Genomic DNA, 19,944 nt, shown 5'->3' on the forward strand with positions numbered 1-19,944 from the left:
TAATGACGATAATAAATGAAAACAGGTACAAACAAAAATTAAAAGGTCAGAGATTAAGAATCTAAAATGACCAAGAGGTACTAACAAATTCATTTTTAAAGTGCTTTGTAGTGAGTCCCAGGTGGAAGGTGCAACAAAGCCAAAAGCAGATCTTCCAAGATCAGTATGAACTCGAGGGACATGGAGCATCAGCCAGTCATTAGTCCTGGTGTCATGTGGTCCAGTGGACCAAACTAACATGGATACAAGATATTAAGTTTTTCAAGAGGTGAGAGAGAGGACCATCCAACCTTTGTTTATAGAATGCAATGATGATGACATCACATACTGTATTATGCTGCAGATCAGCCGTGTGAGTCATAAAGGGCTGTTTGACGACAAATCAAAGCAGTGAAAATATTCAAAATAAAGCCTACACCCAACCTGATATTGGTTTTTTAGGTGGGCATTTTTTAGGTAGATAAAATCATTTTCTTCCCGTCCACAGCAGTACATTACTCAGCCTCTGTGCCACTGCTCCTGCTGCTTCTCCAAACTGGGAGGGCGTTGTCCCGAATCTACTGCAGTTAATACACTGACTAAAGATAAGTACCTCATTCAACCCAACATCAAATCACACAAACTTTAAGTCAGGTTTTCAGACTGAGCAGGAGACTGCAGCATGAGGAGTTTGAACTAATCCACACAACTTCACTATGTGCAATCAAATCCTCAGTGGGAAGCTTCATGACCGGTCCATTCACAGGAGATGGAGTTTCTTCTCTGATCACAGTTAAGTCTGTTTCTCACACACACACAAAAAAGTAACAGACTCACCGTGTGCGTGCAGAGTCCATGTCCAGGACCAGCTTTGCTAAGTGTTTCCTTTGTTTCTGGATGTTTGGGATTTCCACCTGAGAGGACAGAGCACAGAGGTTGTTTGTTTGTTGGTGTGAACGAGGATGAGGAACAAATTCAGTATTGTCAGATGCTTTGCACCTGTTGAGGTAAAACCCAGCTCTAACTCTGGTTCTCTGTCTCATGAAGATTAGTTTACTGGTTCATTTTCAGACTAATCAGAGTCTCATGTCCAGTATATCAAACATTAGACAGATGCAGGTGCTTTCTCAATTTATTTTCTTACTTGTTTTAGTTCCCAGACTTGACTTGTTTTTTTCTGTTACCTGCTCTTCATATGATATTTTTATCTACTGGGAAAGTTAATTAAACAACAAAGGAAATCCAAACTTGCAAAATGAAATACTGTATCATCAAATCACAGGGACAGTTTGGTGTCGTTGTGCCGTCATTTCCATACCTCTGCGAGGTCGTACAGCGGCTCGATGACGTCTCTCTCCGTGGTGAGCTCGAACAGGATGAGCTCCTGAGCGAGCCTGTCCTGCGTCTCGCCGCAGAGCTTCAGCATTTTCCTGCAACAGTCGACAGGAGCAGAAAACATCAGGGAGCAGTCGGGGGAATTTTTTCAAACAAAGAGCGTCTCTGAGGCTGTCACTGCCACAGCCAAAATACAATGTTTATATATTTATGCAGTTTCTCGAAATAAAATCTAATAAACAATAGTGATGGTTATACATGTAGTGTGTGAATTAATGCAGCAAGGTGATGTAATGCAGAGTAATTCACTGCAGTGGTGGGTATAAACACATCCATGAATATAGCTCGACATCAACATGTGCAAATAAAACATCTCAGTTATCTGAAATAGAAAACAAACAGATGATTCTACCTGCAGACAAATTCATTCCACGCTTTTTATTCTCATCCAGGTGTCAACCAGACTGGAACAATAGACTTTTAAACTGACTGTAGCCCAACGAGCTCAACAGTCCACATTTGGAAGTGCAAGATACTGAACCCCAAATTGCCCCCAATATATCATCAGTGGAAACACTTTATGTGTAGAGAAAAGCACTGTATGAATGGGTGAATGTGGTTTCCATTGTAAAGTAGTGTGAGTGTTAAGACTAGAAAATGATATATAAGTGCAGTCCATTTACCATTTAAACACACTGCAACTTAGAGCCACAACATCCAGGTTCTGTTCCAGCACTAAAGTCCAGCTACAGTATCTGAGAGAGAGAGAGAGTGTGTGTGTGTGTGTGTGTGTGTGTGTGTGTGTGTGTGTGTGTGTGTGTGTGTGTGTGTGTGTGTTGCTCACCCTAGTAGAGACTCGTCTCCGAGCACTGCCGCCCCGTCCACCATACATTGTGCTAGTGTTGTGAGAGGAAGCTTTTTCTGCACAGAAACAAACACAGTCGATGAATCAGCCGTCGTCGGCTCAACGTGTCAATCAACACTGGATAAACTGTAATTAAACAAATTAAATGAATCACACACAAACAGTAAAACACACTTAAACACAGGGAACATTTGAGAACAGAGCAGGAAGACAAAGGCAAACAGAGTCCTGAAGCACCTGAGGGAAAAGTCCATTCTCAATCAGATACTTTGTAATTAACCTGCTTTTATCATCACATTTCATGGAATGAATCCAAAAACTCACTTCCTGTTCTCACTTCTCCTCCTCCAGCTTCATCTGCTCCTACTTCATTTACACATTTCCTAGCTTTCCCACAATGACTTTAGTCAATCTTTAAGGGACACAGAGCAGTGTTAATGTAAACGTCTTATGATACCTTGAGGCTGGAACATGACGCTTGGGATTGAATGTGCACGAGGAACAATCAGACATGTTCACATGGCTGAATCTTACATATTTATAAATGTATGAACATATATACAGTATTTTTTTTTTTTCTGTTTCGAGCCAGCTGCGAACCGGAGACACTGCATCTTCTTCAGAGTCGAAACACTAATGGTTGAAACGTTACTTTTTGCACCTGATCATTAAATTGCTAAAGTGAATTGTGTGCTTCAGTATTTTATTTGGGATCAGTTGTTGAACACCAACCTTGTTAGTGACTTCTTTTAACCTCAAACAAACCTCACTTACCAATTTTAAAAGAAAACCTAAAACTGTCTTTTCAAACTCGTCTTTATGTAGAAACCTTTACTGTATTTGATCACATTCACACTGTTGTTACTATTCATTTATTTATTTATTTATTTATTTACAGTTAATTTTATGTCTTTTATTTATTGTCCCCTCTTTTTTCACAGTTTTAATGATGCTATTTTTTATTTATATATTGTATTGTAACTTTTTGATTAAATGTCCTGTATAATAAAGTTTTATTCTTATTCTTCTTATTATTAGTAGTATCGTTATTAATAATCTTATTATTAAAGTGTGTTTGGGTTGTGACTCTGTGATGCTTCTCACCGAGGGCGACCTGACAGACTTCTTGTCAACGTCCACTCCCTGCTGGCCCTGCAGACAAGCAGTCAACTTCTTGTGTGTGCTGTGGGAAACCTGCTTGACCAGCTCCAGACGTTTCTCCACCTAAAACACAGAAAGAAAGAAAGAAAGAAAGAAAGAAAGAAAGAAAGAAAGAAAAGACAGAGAATAAGCCTCAATAAGAAATTGATAAGACACACACATATACATTGAAACAGACTCCTAATGCACAGGTTATGTCACTTTCCCTGCTGGCAGTCAGTGTCATGCACATTCAGGCACCTAAAGCCTGAAGCTGGAACAGAGTTTAATTAAAAAAGGTGAAGGCTGCAGGCGTCTGTCAGAGCTGTTTGTCTCTAAAAACGCTGATATATAAACAAGGTCGTTCTCAGCCGGTGAGACCATTACCTGTCTCTCATTTGATTATTAAACCAACTCAGTTGAACTGATGTCGCTGCCACTGAGGGCGTCATTAATCAGGCCAATTAACAGCGCTGCAGCCCGAGTCAATCAGCGGGGACATTCAGCCCTTTGTCTCACAAAGAAGTTCAATTTCAGCGCTCATTAACGTTGCCTGAAGGCAGTTCAGAAAGCCATCTGAAAAAGTCATGCACACTGAATACTTTGCACCAATAATGATATTTCTCTGTAACGCAGAGAGAAACACACACATTAGATGAAGGTTCATTAGTACCTGTAACAGGTCTTCACTTAATACTTCTGTTTTTTCAGCCCTGTGAAGAGAAGAGAGAAGACGCCTGTTAGTGCAGGAGGGGAAACTGCTACAGTACATAATTTATTACAGTGGGAACCGGGCAGGATACACACACAGTACTCAGTCAGTGTAATTACATAACTTGCTGGTTTTCTGTGCACATGATAAATAATATAGCGGTTGCAGCCTGGAGCTAATCATAAAACAAGAAGGTTCTTTTTTTTCTTAGGGCTCAAGCTGGGAAAGCTTAACGACAAATTCTCAAGGTGGAAATCTGACATTAAAGAGCCTGAAGACCCCTCAGGAGGGTTTGGTGTAGAAATCAATCTCAGGACAAAACATCACCATCCAGTGAAAACCATGCACCTGGCACATTTGGAGAGATTTAACTTCCACGTCCTTTGTTTATGGGTTGAGAAAATCCGTTGGATGATCCGAAATCTGCACTGTCACACAGCTCATTCACACAGTTAATACATAATTCACACAGGGCTGGACAGTCAACACTATACAGTATCTTACTGGTCTCAAAATATAATACAGTTTAAATCGATGAGAACCAGAATATGATGCTGGGGAAGTGTGCAGTTTATCAACTGATAATAACGGCCAGATAATGTGAGTAGTTGCTTAATTTTAATGAATTGGATGAAAGTATGAGAGAGCCTGTTAATTAATTTCTATATAATGTATTAAAAACAAGTATGATGAAGAGTCACACTAGCAGCTCTGTGAAGTTGTATTCAGACACAGCGGTGCTTTGAGTCAGCATGAAAAAGTTTCATTTAATACCACAAACATAAACCTCATGGTGGCGCTGTCATCCAGAATTCAACCTCTGGGGAACATGAATGAAAAAAAAAAATCCATGCAGTAGTTTCTGAAATATTTCAATCTGGACCAATCTAACAAAGCTAACGTCGCTATTCCTTTGTTGGGGACTATTTTCAGCGGTGGATGAAGACACATTTGGTGTTTTTGGAAACAATGGAGGTCTATGGCACAGAGGGATAGGATATATCAGACTCTGGATACACACATTGTACTTGTTAGAAGGATCCATTTTTTCCTGGTTTTGGTCTTTTTAATGGAATTTGTTGATGATAAGAAAAATATACAGCAACACCAGACGTATCCATTAATTTATGATGAATGACTGTATTTTGATAATATCATGTACAATCCAGCATTTGAAGAGACATCTTTGTTACAGCTGCTCACTTCCTTCAGGCCTTTTTCAGGAGAAAACAACAACATAGATATTGACCACGAGTCACATCCAGTCCTTGAGGCCGGCGTGCAGAGTGTGAGGTGTTAAAGCGACATTGATTGACTCCGTCACTGCCTTCAGCATAGATGGAGACTGACAGGTTGACCTAAATCAATCTGGATATTACAACATGTGAGGCTGCGAGCAGCTAAAGGTTACTAATAAAGTACAGGATGTCGTTGGTCTTTAGAGAAAATTACAGCAACACTGAGATCTGATGTGCAGCAGAAAATCAAGCCGCAAGAAAAGGAGGAGGAACGCCAGCGTGTGGAGCACCATTACTGTGGATTGTTTCTGCTAACAAAGACACAGAACAACAGGTTAAAGAATTAGTGCCTGTAAATGTTATAAATGAAGCAAAAAACAGAACCAACAACAACTAAATCAGAAAGATGAAGCTGCAGTTGAGGCTTCTCTCACTGACAGACACTGAACTGCTGGATGCTTTTCTCTGTTTGCTCTGATCCAGCTCCACACACATTGATTATACATCAAGCTGCACCCTGGATTGCTTTCCCTAAAAGCATCTTAGCATTAAGATTCTCTTTTATTGCAATATTATCCTCACAGTTGAAATATGTAAGTGAGCTCTGGTTTCATACAAGACTCTGCAGCTGAAGACACAGAAACAACAACAAAACCTGAAGATGTATCAGAAGATTAAATGGTTTATTTGTCACATGTACAAGCTACATGTGTAGAGAAATATGCAATGTGCAGGGCAGTGCAAAAGATTCACTGAAGAGTGAAGACACGTTTTCATTTTCAGCAACTAAATTAGAGATAAATTCCCTGAAAACAGCAAAACCTCCCTGTACAGAGATTTAGACCCTGCTCACACCCTGCAACAACTGACAACAACACAGAACACTCCCTGTATTTTGATCGCATTTGTCTGTGCACATAGAAAACTGCACTGATCGTTCTCATTCTAATTGACCATGAGGAAAATCTCTATTGTCAACAGCCGTAAAAACAGAAGAACTGATAAATAGATGAATGTGAATGACCTGAGGTTAACCTCCTCGGTCCTGGAGGTACAAACCTCTGGTTTAACAGGTAGAAGAAGTCATAAAATAGAAGGGTTTCAGTAAAATGTTCTGTTTACAGTGTTTGTGCTTAAAAAGCGAAAAACCTTCTTTTTAATCTTCTAAAAAGGGAGCAAAGCATCAGGAAAAATACAGGTTTATAAGCTGTAAATAATGGTTTTATTAATGGTTAATAAACCATACTGATGCGTCACTTATTAGTCAGTTATTATCCCCCTGAATTCTTTAGAAAACTTCTCCAATTGACTGTTTTGAAAATATGCTGCAAAGCATTTGGGCAACTGCAACACTGTATTTTACAGATCCATAATTTCCCAACAATTTCCTGGGGATAATTTAGATCTAATTATAGGTAAAATATTGACAGTGGTTAATTGGATCCAATTAATGAAATGCTAGTGTAATCTAGAGTCTTGTGCTGAAAGTTGTGACTAATTTCATTATCAATTAATCTCATAATTATTTGTTCAGTTAATCGATAGATCATTACTGTCATCGTTTTTTAATCTATATTCAATGTCCTACATTTTTACGGAGACAACTAAATTAAGTATTTTGTTCTAATACATTTAATGGTACAAGTGTCTTCTTCAATTTAAGGCATTAACCGTGGATCTGTGATGTTTACATGAGACGTTATTACAACACAAAGAGGTCAATGTAGCCAATATAAACCCTTTATAAAGGCTGCCTTATTATAAAGTGGCACCAAACAGAAATTAAATTAAAACACGTTTTTTAGGAGAAAAGCTGCAAGTACAGATGCAAAAAACCATATTATCAACAATATATTAACTATAGTCTGAGAACATAAGCTTATTCATGCATATGTTTAAAGATACAAGCAAGCTCAAGAGATCACAACATCTAGCAGCTCTGTCCTTTCTAACCAGTCCAGTCTGCCTCACCTCACTTCCTGCACAGCTCAGACAAACTCATCCCCTCTGATTCCATCCTTACACAAACACACTGTACTATAATTCAGCCCAAATAAAAAAAAATTAAAAACAGCGTTGACAGGCGTCCTGCGCCGTGGATGTGTGGACTTACACAGCCGTGCTGTTCCTGCGTGAGGCTCGAGTCCTGCTGATCTGCAGCTTTCTCTTCCACATCCCCCCTGCCTACAGGAGGGAAACCACCTGTTTTCAGGCAGCGGCAGAGCGACAATCATGAGCCAAAAAAAGGGGGGGGTGGGGGGGGGGGAGTGGAGTGACAGAGGGAGGAGAAAGAAGGGAAGGGGAGGGCAGCCGGAAGAATGAGACCTGATGATCTGGTCCTTTCTCTCTTTCTATCATCACCTGCCAATCTCTCCCTGAACCAACAATCAACAGGTTCCTCTGCAGAATTTATAAACTGACTGTATGTTTATGACTGCACACACACACACACACACACACACACACACACACACACACACACACACACACACACACACACACACACACACTGCAATAAGGAAAATTATATGAAACACATATAAGACAGCAGTCTGATCCTGGCTTTTTAAACCCTGTAACTCCTTTTTCTCACCTCACAGACACACTCACACCTTTTCTCTCCTGGCTTGGCTGGATGATTATTGATCCGGCTGAAATGAAACAGCTGGACGGAGGAGGAAAAAAAAAAAGGGGGAAAAAAAAGAAAAAAGGAAAAAGCTCTTTTCTTTCATTCTTCCATCTCCTCGGCTGAAGTGTGTTCCTCGCGAGCCTCAGCATGCAGCTCTCTGACTGGATCTCTTGTTCTTTTCTACTCAATCCAGCTCTTAGCTAATGCAGCTGTTTGAGCGAGTGGTTGCTTCAAAGGAATACTCCACCAAAAAATCTATTTTTTTGAGCATCAAAAACCACCTGTTGGCTCGGGAGGTGGCTGTAAAAAGTTTGTAGTTTGATCATTTACAGATGAGGACAGCTGGATTCATTTTATATGATCTTTTGTACCAAATAGTCACATAAATTACATATTTCAGCCTTTCAACACATCATTGCACAACAATTTATAGTTTTACTGCAACTATCAACTCAAATTATAGATCTACGCATACGACTATACTAGTGCGTACCAGTGCTAAAAGTCGTCAGATTCAGAAAGCACATACTACATGTTCTGCATTAGCGGATCTGAAAATGTTTTACGGGATCACTCAGACCCCCTGCAAGCACAATTACATGAGACACACAAACAAAATGTTACAGCTGCCTGTTGCATGTGGTTTGGTATTTGCTGTTTGTCTGTAACTCACTGCTGCAGCCTCCTTCGACCAGGACACTCTAAAACTAGAATCACCACCTCATGGCTGTATGCCTCCACCAACCAGCCAAGTTGCAGGAAATATGGTCACAATCTCCACTTCCTGAGTGTTTTTACAGAGCTTTATGATGTCACAGTGAAGCTGACCTTTGACCTTTTGGATATAAAATGTTATCACTTCATCATTGTATCCCATAAAACATGTTTAATTGCATCATAATTAGTGTTTGAATTTGTGAGTTATGGCCAAAAACATGTTTTGTGAGGTCACAGTGACCTTGAACTTTGACCTTTGACCATCAAATTCTTATCAGTTCATCCTTGAGTCCAAATGGACATTCCCTCCACATGTTCCTTAGATGTTGCGTTCACAAGGCCAAAACCATGTTTTGTGAGGTCACCTAACCTTGCCCTTTGACCCCCAAAATCTAATCAGATCATCCTTTAGCTGAAATGAATGTTTGTGCCAAATGTGAAAAAGTTCCCATAGGATGTTACTGATATATCGCGTTCAGGAGAATGGGACGGACGGACAGATGGACAACCCGAAAACATAATGCCTGACTGTCGCCGTTTTCCTGTTTAAACGCAGAAAAGTTTAAATTTAAAAAAACTATAAGACCACCACAAACCAAACAAAACAAAACAATATTTGACCACAATCAAACTGAGAAGTGCAGTAACACAGAGTTTATAGGAGGTTGTGAGTGGTAACTGTGACCACATGTTGCTGCAACAAACTTTTCAGAGCCACTTGTCACAGCCAACAGACAGTGAGTGTCACACTTCAGGTGAAGAGAGCGTGCTAGCTGCAGTGCTGTATATCTTCATTAGATTGGTAGAAGGGGATTTAATCACATCCAGATCTGTTTGTGACTGTATCCACTGTGTGGCTTTAGCTGCAGCACAATGACAGTGTTTCTGTTAGCTCAGCCACAGTGGCTCTGTCTCTTCATATTGACTTAACCTAATTTCTATCAGACACACTGTATACAAATCCAGGACTTTTCCTGAAGGTTTGAAGCTGAGTAAATCACTGACAGTCCCGCCACTGCTGCTGCTGCTGCTGCTCTCTCTGGATTCATTTCCTCTCTGACAACAAGTCGCTGCAACGCAAGATTTACTGGCTCAGTGAATGTAACTACGGGATAATGATCCTCATGCAAACACACACACATAAACACACACTAATGAGGAGGTTAGCAATTAGTCAACACACCTGGAAGAGTCTGGTGCTGCTCTTTCACACACTCAGGCAAACACAAGTAATCCAAACATGCTCACAATGCAAATTGTGTTTCCTCTGTGACAGTTTATATTGTACACACACACACACACACACACACACCTCATCTCTTTTCATGCTATGATAAATACGAAGCTTAACACAAGCAAAACAAACTGCTGTCAGCTGCTGCAGTTAGACGCTGCTTTTCTTGACCTCGCAGGCTTGTATGTATTAAATCTGCAAAGGTACCTGCATAACAGAACACAATAACATTTACATATTATTCAAATGGCTCAAGTTTGAACTGTCATGTCCTCAATTACCAGCAGGAGGCAAGATTCGATAATACTTTGACCACATGTCTCCCTGAGGGAAATGCATGTATTATTAATGTGTTATTAACTGTATATCAAAGCTATAGCTGCAGCATAATGTACCTGCAGAATGAGTGACTGGTCTGTGGAAGTAGCAGGACAATGTGTACTCAATGTCTATCACAGGTAAAGCTAAATATATATATATATATATATATTCACAGCACACAGTATTCTAATGTCTCCCAGACTCTCTGCAGATATTTCTGTTTAAAAAGTAGATACAGAAAAACAGATGCTCAGATTTCATGATGATGTAAAAATAGATGTTTTGAATGATAATACAAGCAGCAAGTCAGTTTTACACGCAGTCAACTGGAGACACAGGGATCCTTGAGATGCTCTAGAAGATGAAAAACTGTCTGAGAGCGTATTAAAGGTTTACTACACTTGGCTCTCTGTATGGACACCAGAAGTAAACACTAGTCTTATCTCATATAATGCAGCGACAAACAGATGCAAAGAAAATGTTCGTTGTTTAGCCAGAAATTAGTCAAACAAGTCATTAAGAGGAAATTTGCACTGTACAAATTAAGATGATTTAAGAAAGATTATTTTCCATAAAAATTCTTCAAAACTGAAGATCACAGATTGTTATGGTTGTTTATCTTTCCTGACTCTCAACAGCCTGGTAAAGAAAGCAAAGGACGTGAATATGAAAATGAAAATGAAAATGTGTAATGCAGCACTATGATTCTTTCTGTCTGTCTTGTGAGCAGATATGGGCTGGACATAGTTGTATGCATGACAGAATAATAGAAAAATTAATTATTCATATCATGCAGTATAATACAGTCCCATCAACACATAGAATTAATAATGTTGCATATAAAAAGGCTTCATAATATCCTTCATGTAAAGGCTGAAAGGAGCACAGACAGTGTACCATAGTTTCGATGTTCCTTATTGTATGTATTACATGTTCTTAAATCTAAAACCTTTCCTTTCCTATATGTTACAGCAATGTTTTCCTGCTCTTATTTTGATGTTATTGTTATTATTGCTGTTAATTGTATTATAAATATTTTGAATCTATTAGTTTCTCATCATTTTTATGTAGTCACATTATTTTCTTTATTTTGTATTTCTATAATTTTGTGATATTTCAACATACTTAGGTGGAGGTTTTAAATAAGCCCCCTGAGCTTTTTGCCTCTCCCTGCACTATATGCTATTTGTTTTCTTTGTCATTTTTCAAACTAAAAAAAACTAATGTCATATTCATACTTTATAAAGTGTTATGAAGCTTTTATCTTCTCTTTTAGGTGGAATCTTTGAACCAACTTGTCCCTGATATTAGGTCGAGATATCTTTCCATTTCCCTGAGCATGAGGTCACTTCTGATGATATCTAAACTTAATCTTATAATGTTATTACACTGCTGAGCCAGATTTCTATATTGTGTCACAAGAAACACAGGCGTATTAGACCTCCTAGTTTTTCTTGATAGCATTTTTTATCAAAAACTTTCTTTATTGTCCTGAACATAGTGATGGGGTTGAATTTAACCACATATACTGTATTGATTTAAACTATAAATATCTACAACTAAAGGCTTTTAACATTAGTTTTTTTCTCTGACAAAGTGCCATTGTTGAGAAAACATGCTGCATATGCTGCTAACATTTCCTCGTGTTTGGCGCTGCCTCTGTTTATCTGCACATGTGAGGAGAGGAGAAGGTCAGCTGTTAATGTTGTGCTGACGTTTCCACTCGGGGGATTAGGTCCTCATAACGCAGCATGACGTGGGGGTCGCAGCTGAGGAAGGGAGAGGCTGAAAAACACATATTTTTGAAAAAGATAAAAATCTAAAGGGAGAAAAGCAAAAAAAAAAAAAAACTTCCCACAGGGTGGACGAAAAAACGACAGTTAAATGTTACGTATGGTCACCTTTGCCTCAGAGAAGATGGATGAAAGGAGAAAGAGCCAAGCTCAGCCTGGTCCAGAATATTATTTGAAGATGTTGTATCTTTCTCTTCATCTGAGCCTCACTCCTGACTCACTGTGACTCGCCCTCGTCTCCTCTCTCTGCAGCTTTTTGTTAATTGTTTGACACATCAAGGGCGTTACAGCATCCAGAATCAAAGCCTCAGCAGCACAGCCGCTACTTTACTGCAGCATCAGCTTCTGTCGTCACACCCGGGATTCCCACTGGCACAGAGAGAAGAGAGAGAGGAAGCGAGGCGGAGGGAGGCAGTGATGGTGGTGTATAGTGGTGGTGGTGGTGGTGGTGGTGGCGGTGAAGAATACAGAAGCAGTCGGAGATAATAGATGTGTAAAAGGGGTTTTACACTGATAAATCTTTTGAGACGTTTTGGAAAGGGCACTGGAGCAAGTACAGATTGTTCTCTCGTAAAATGACTCAACCCTCTGTGTTTTTTCCCCTCTTTCTCTGGTCCAGGACTTCTTTTGGCAGAAGACCAGACACCTTTAAATTTTCATGTCCCGCAATTAAAAAGGCAAAAAAGTTCAAAGGCGTCTTCCTCAGTCCGAACAGATGCACCAACACTGTGAGGGACTGGGAGTGATCCCTGAGCGCTGTAGACTTTCATAGCTGTTGAATATTTATCTGGTAACTGATGTGCACTGGCTTAATAAAGATATACACTCACTGACACTCACATTGTACAAATGTACAATCTGCCACGAATTCTACCTGTATGAAGTTGATATATTTTCAGTTTTTTTGTTGACGTTGTCAGAAAGATGACAATTCTACTTCAAGTTCTACTTCGAGGTTGCAGTGAATATATGGTGTGAAAAAATGTATAATGTCAGTTTAGTCATGATGCAAATTTAACGTAACCCACCTCGACCTTCTATCATATATGCATATTTATCTAATGAACCTGATGAGTATATTTATGTTTTCTGGCTTCACAGAGAAGTAACTGATTATTAGCATTGTTATGGGAGGGTAGTTATTGTGAGGTTGACTTTTTATAGAGGAACTGCTGCTACATGGAGTAGGACATAAGCTTAGTTAACCTCTGTTTTAACTCATTTTCAGGTCTGATATTTCAGGGAAGTAACCACACACTAATGTGCATATATGGTACAAAATAATCTTGTAGGGGTAAAGGCAATATATGTGAATTCATGCCAAAATATCTGCTATCATAAAACATTTAGCAAATGCCTGTATTTTATCAACCTGGAACTGGTTACTGGGATCCAACCTTAGGGATAAAACGAACATACTACAGCACTTAAAGACCCTACATGTAGTATCTATATCTTGTAGTATAATTTCCCGACGCTACACTCTACAAATTGTGCACATCGGGGCTTTAAATGCCCTGTTTCACAATGAGCTATTTACTGTAGCTGTGTTCTTATTCAGGGAAAGAAGTGCAAAGAACTTCTGACGTCAGCCCTCATGAATCATTTGTGGCCTTGAAATAAAAATGAATAAAAGAGTATGGGGCTCTGGTCAGAACAGAAAAGGACAGTGGAATAAGTTATGATGTAGGTATGACAAAATCCGAGAGAGTGATTCACCTCATCTGTATGAAACAATTTTGATTATAACCTTAACCCTGTATGGGTAGTTTTGACCTTGGTAAATGTCCTTCACTAGTTTTGTGCCAGTTGAACACAGAGGCAACAGCACATATCTGAGCAGGTCAGCCTCTGGTAATTCTAATGTCTATATTCCAGCCCTCCTCTATTAAGCTAGCTGGGGGTTGTAACAGCATTTATATTGTGATGATACATTGTTTTCATTACTTTATTGAACCATTTTAAGGCTTTAATTACATCAAATCTGCATCATATTAAAATCTATTCCCTCTAGGTGTTACTGAAGCTGAGCTACATAATGAAATAATGAGGGATGAATAGATAACATTACATGACAATTACAAACTGATAAAACTACAATCAAACAATAGAAATGGCTCTAAAACCGGCTATAGTTTTACAGTAGTGGTTTGCTCATTCAAAAGTGTGTGGACGCACCACAGCAGCTCCTGTCACCTTTAGTCAGCCCAACACTGGATGTGTTTTCTCTGCTGAGTGAAACTTGCCCAGCAAACCAACCAGCTTCATCACTGCTGCTGCTGTTTTACCAGGAAGAACAATCCCAGTGGTGAATGATGAACCTCAGCAGAGACATGAGAGCTCAGTGCTGCACAGAGGAGGAGATTAGATCACAGTCAGAGGCTTCACGAGTGGTGGTGGCGGTGGTGGCGGTGGTGGCAGGAGGTAGATGTGATACCATCACACCAAATCATACTCTGTATATTATACATTTTTATATTAATGGATATTATTTCTGACACGATGGATCAAATGTTTGGATGAGCAGGTTCCCAGTTTGCATTGACAGCAAGGATATATATATGAGTATGAATACGAGTATACAAGTTTCACACTATTCTGCTGACAGTTGGTGGCGGTAATGCGGCGAGAAACACAACAATGTACCAAGAAGAAGAGGAAAATTGATGTCACGAACATGGACGTAAACAACAAAAATGTTTTATGAGGAACATGTTTGTTAGGCCTCGAGGATTCACACTCTGTGTTTTGGAGTGAATGTGAAGAGCATTGATACATGTATTTTCTTGGTGAATACAATGTGCTAACCTATTAGCAAAAGCTACGATCAGTGCTGGTAGCAAAACAATATTGCTAAAGGAGACCTCCCTTCCCTGAGTGATATAAACATGAGTTTCTACAAGAGCAGCCATAAAAGAAGTTTTCCTAAAAAAAAATGATTTTTTTTCAACATTTTCAGGCCTAGAGAGCTCTGAACAATATCTAAAACATGTCTACACAATGTCAGAAGGCTTGTTCATACAAACTACCTTTGAAAACTACTTCTACAATGTCTGCTACGATGACCAACTCTCACAACATACATGTATTTACACTTTTTTTGTCCAATATTTTTCTTTTTTAGTCATTTATTTGGAGAAATTCACTAGACACAGAATAAAATCCTCAGAAATAAAGAATTATTGAACTGTCTGAGCCTCTGAGATGTCACAGTTTTTACTCCACCTGCACTGCCAGACACATGAGCTCCACTCAATACAACAGCCATCATGTGTGGTTGGTTGCTTCTGGACAAACAGCAGGAGGTGACAGGCCTGAGAAAGCTTGGATGTATTTATTCTATGTCTGCAGACTGGTCATTTAACCCAGACTGGAGAAAGGAGTGATGTATCTCGTAATAGCCACCAGGCTATAACGCACTTTGACTCTATTATGCAATATGTGTATATGACTTACACCCCATTCAGACCGGATTTATTTCTGTAGGAGAGGTGGTGTGATTTTAATATTACCTGCCCCGGTCAGTGATTTTAATCCAGAGCACTTATGTGGGTCATTCTTCACCCTCCCTCTATCCACAGGAATAATCACAGCCAGGGTGGGAGACGGGGTTGTTACAGCTGAAATGAGCCACTGTTTTTCAGCGAACTGGCTGCTGCTCCTGTAATTTACATCCTTGTATCTTAAAAGAAGAAAGGAAGGAAGAGCAGCTTGTCCTTAAACCTTTGAAATGTGACTTTCTGTGTGAAAACACAAATGTTTTTGCTAATCTGATGGATGGAAACACCAATATATTGGCCAATCTGAGGACAAATATGACGAGAGGATGAGGAGATCAAGACCAAGAAAAGCTCATCCAATGGGCTGTTGTAATGTTGCCTACGGGTTTTCTCTTTTGAGCCCCGCTTTTAGCCTGTATTTGTTTACATTTGGCATTACACACACATTGGCCATTCATGTTATTTGTTTAGATTGAAAAAAAAAGAATGAATTTAGGCAGAAATAGATGTATGACGAGGAAAATCCCCCCCAGGAGAAATGTTCCAGGTGAAGTCAGATTACTCAGCATGCTTCTCTCTAATACTAACTTGAGGTGGAGGGGGTGGGGGTGGGAGGTTGCTATGGCAGCAGGTGTTGCAGTGACGAAGTGGATAGATGGATCAAACGTCGGAGTGGAGACGGCGTGTGAAGATGAATAATGAAGCGGCAGAGTAAAGTGGAGTCATTCCTCTAACAGGAGCCTGAGGTGCAGCGCTGGTGGCCGAGCTTTCATTTGTCACAACAGCCGAGAGGAGATCTGTATCTTCACACACACACACACACACATACACAACCACTTGTGCTCACATCATCTTCTTTTGGCTTCAAGGTCATCTGCTCCACCTCAGTGACTGTGGAGTGGGGGTGGAATAAGAAATAATCATGAAGCCTGAAAACAAGATCCTGATGAACTGAAACCCAGTGTTGGAATGTAACTAAGTACATTTACTGATGTTCTTTACTTGATTATTATCTCCACTACATTTCATTTGGAAGTAAAATAAATGTCAGTTAAATGAATATTTACAGATCTATAATGTATGGCAGGTCAAAGTCATTAATTTTTGTCTTTCTAGGAAACTCCGATGGATGCTGACGTCCATTTACACTTCATAATTAGAACCAAATTGCAAAACTCTTTCTTTGCAAAGTCTGATAATTAACAGCTAAAAAACAGCTAATTTCTTGGAAATTATGAAGGAGGTTTTCAGGAAATGAGCTGATAAATACAGGAGCTGTAAAATAAAAAGTTACCAAGATATTTGTATAAAAAAAATCTATTAATCGTGAGTCATTGTTCATGCAAAAACATGTAATGCTTCCAGCTAAAGGTGAGGATTTGCTGCTTTTTCCTTGTTGTATCATTGTCATTATTATCATTATTATTATTATCAGTAGTAGTAGTAAAGCATTATGAAGCATTATGAAGGTGTCATTTTGGGTAATTGTGATGGTCATTTCTCAATATTTTCAGAAGTTTTACAAACCAAACAATCAATCAATAAATCGAGAAAGTAATCTGCAGATTAATCCATTAAAAAAGCCTTATATAATAATAATTAACAATCTGCTCCACCTCAACCTAATACAACAGTAAAATGCTGCTTACACATAAATGCATCAATGAAAATAGTCCAATAATATAATGTATAACAGCATAACAGTCACAGTGAGTCAGTGCAGGACTTGTACTTCTACAGTGTTGTATTAGGACTTCTACTTGAGTCTGAACCTGAACTCTTCCTCCATCACTGGGAAAATGTAAATCTGTGCAAACGAATGTGTGCACGTCTGTGTGCAGATGAATAATAAAGTCCTTGTTGTTTATCTCTTTGCAGAAGAAAGAAATTAAACAATCTTTTCCGACCATATTTTATTTATAGGTTGTTCTATTTTCAGCTGTTTGATCAGCAGTGAATATGAAACACCGTTCACAGGACAGATGTTTCACACTGATACTCCTCAGAGTACAGAGACTCTCTGAGTGTTAAACATGCTGAACGTGATCCTCTCTCTGTCTGCTGGGCTCTAACTTTCAACAAACACCGAGCTGCACAGAAAAACAAACGTCAGTCAGACAACAACTAAATTGTTGGTGGGACTGAACAAAAAAAATCATTTCAGCACCAACATCATCCAGTGCAACAGACACAGGGCACAGTATTTTAAATAAAAACAGGCCCAGCATGGTGCACTAGTTATATGAAGCGTTTCACAGCTTGACAGAAAACTGCAACTGCTAAGCTAAATGCTAAACTAAGCTAATCGCCTCCTGGCTCCGGTTCTGTGCTTAACGCAGCCTCTAATCTCAAAGCAAGTTTTAAGCACATTTCCCAAAATCCAACTGAAATCACAAGTTATCCTTTTTTCATGGGCAAAAATTGTGTCAAAGTAATTTTTTCACATTTATTGCTTATGTTTTTTCATAACTGAAAAAGGGTCTTTGAGATAAATCACAAATACTCCTTTAGCCTCCGAGGCCTCTTGCAGCATGAAAGCTGAAGACCGACAGCTTTCTGTTAGAGTCATACTGAAGAATAACAACACTGCTCAGCATCTAAACCGACCACTTTTTACATTTGCAAATTTAAGCTGTTCAATGTGCTACATCTTATTACCTATCTTTGTTTGGTGGCTCACTCAACAGGCAAAGGTGCAACACATGGAGACATTAGCCAGAAAGCTAATAAGCGTTGTGATTCAAGAGATGAGTCTTTTTTGTGCTGCGCTCTGGCTGTTTGCCAGTGTCACCATCAGCCGATGACAGAACAGTCATCACAAATTATTTGATTGGCTATTTGCAAAGAGTGTCTGTCAACACAGACACAGGACAAGAGTATTCTCACTCATCAAACTAGAAATTTGTCCTTTTTGAATGTGAATTTTTGCAAAAAAAAAATCTGATTTTTGAATGAATTGAGCCATTAGTGGTTAATATTTCCATGTGTGCTGTAAAAACTTTCAGGATTTATTTAATTTAATTCAATATTAGTGTTAGACTCAGTTTGAAAAATCTGTTGTTAACCCAAAAGAAAATCTTCCATTCAAACACTTAGACACATATTCAGCTTTGTGCCATTTACAACAGACCACCTTGAGTGTGATGTCAGTGCAGAGCACATGCTGCATAGTAAACAGCCACAACACAACACAGCACAACATAACAAAACACAACCCGGGGCTAATGCCGCTCCACACAGCACAACAAATCAAAATGCTGCTCACAGCCAAAAGCTTCGAGCGTCCAAGTCCAGGTCCAGCTCTCCAGAGAGTTTCCTTTTTTTTTTCTCTCAAGGAGCACTAAATCCCACCAGCTTTTCTCAGCTCAATACAATGAAATGGCCTGACTCATTCCAGATTCACCCGGACTACCTCGGCCCTCTTGGCCCTCACGAGTGACAAGGCAACAAAACAGAGCAAAGCGGAGAAAAATAAAATTCAACCGTAGGAGGTCGTGAGCCTCTTTAAAGTCTCCAGAGATTCACTTTTCACCTCCGGGGACTAAATGTTGTCGCCTGAAAATAGCTCAGAACATTTCTTAGGAGGTGGAAATGGCTGTTTGGAATATTTGTGACAGGAAAAAAAGCTGTGTTTTAGAGCTGAAGAGCAGCAAACCTTTTCTATACAGTAGGAAGATGGATTAATGTATCTTGTGTATTATAATCCAACAATCACCCTGACTTCATGCAGCAATGAAGGCGTGTGAAAGTCAGACAGGAAGCAGGAATTGATCTTCTATCCAAAGGTCTTTACTGTTGTGAGGTCATGACGGGACACAGGAAATAGAAAATGATATTATTTCTATCTAATTGATATTATCAATACAATAACCTTAATTACTAACCTTACTCGAAAGGATTATATTTGTATTGACAGACACCTCATACTTTGTGATGGATATCTTATTAGCATCTTTACTACAAAGAGCACTGTCCTTTGTCTTTGCCTGATACTCAGTTCTGTCTCTTTATCAGAGAATATTCTCAATACTGTAAATAAAAACATGCACTATTTTGTCTGTTTTTATTACCTGAAAAATATCCTGATAAGTACCTGCAGTCTTCAGGCTACACACAGCCCCATAAACCTGACAGACAAAACCCAAGGCAAACACATTCTGGACAAACTCAGACCTGCTCATAAAACATATTGCTGTGAGTGAACTTTGACAACTTGAGAGTGACTTGGATGAGCGAATCAACATTCTTATCAACTCAGGTCATTTCTCATGGGGATTCCAGCAGCAGAGGAGACTTTTTAAAGAGAGTAAATTTAACTAAAACTGTAACACTGGGGGAATAAAAACAAGATTTTGAAAAGGGTGGAAGCTCCACACTTGGTTGTAAATTAGCCATGAGAAGCCAGCTGCTCTCATGAAAAAGAAACTACCGGGAACTACCTGACAAGGGTCTAGGTTTGGTTTCAGAAGTTTAGGACAGAG

General features: G+C 39.3%; 1 protein-coding gene across 1 annotated transcript in view; it reads right to left on the reverse strand.

Moving 5' to 3' along the window:
- LOC111219579 (rho GTPase-activating protein 44-like) overlaps positions 1 to 7,444 on the reverse strand; it is a 33,465-nt gene extending 26,021 nt beyond the window's left edge. The window contains exons 1-6 of the mRNA XM_022742298.1: positions 7,383 to 7,444; positions 3,993 to 4,032; positions 3,284 to 3,403; positions 2,159 to 2,235; positions 1,298 to 1,409; positions 817 to 893 (exon numbers count right to left, since the gene is read on the reverse strand). Of these exons, the coding sequence (XP_022598019.1) occupies positions 817 to 893; positions 1,298 to 1,409; positions 2,159 to 2,235; positions 3,284 to 3,403; positions 3,993 to 4,032; positions 7,383 to 7,444 (488 nt within the window). The remainder of the gene's footprint in view (positions 1 to 816; positions 894 to 1,297; positions 1,410 to 2,158; positions 2,236 to 3,283; positions 3,404 to 3,992; positions 4,033 to 7,382) is intronic.
- Between the last annotated feature and the right edge of the window lie 12,500 nt (positions 7,445 to 19,944).

Source organism: Seriola dumerili, unplaced genomic scaffold (genome assembly GCF_002260705.1).
Source record: "Seriola dumerili isolate Sdu_G_001 unplaced genomic scaffold, Sdu_1.0 BDQW01000068.1, whole genome shotgun sequence".
Taxonomy (NCBI): domain Eukaryota; kingdom Metazoa; phylum Chordata; class Actinopteri; order Carangiformes; family Carangidae; genus Seriola; species Seriola dumerili.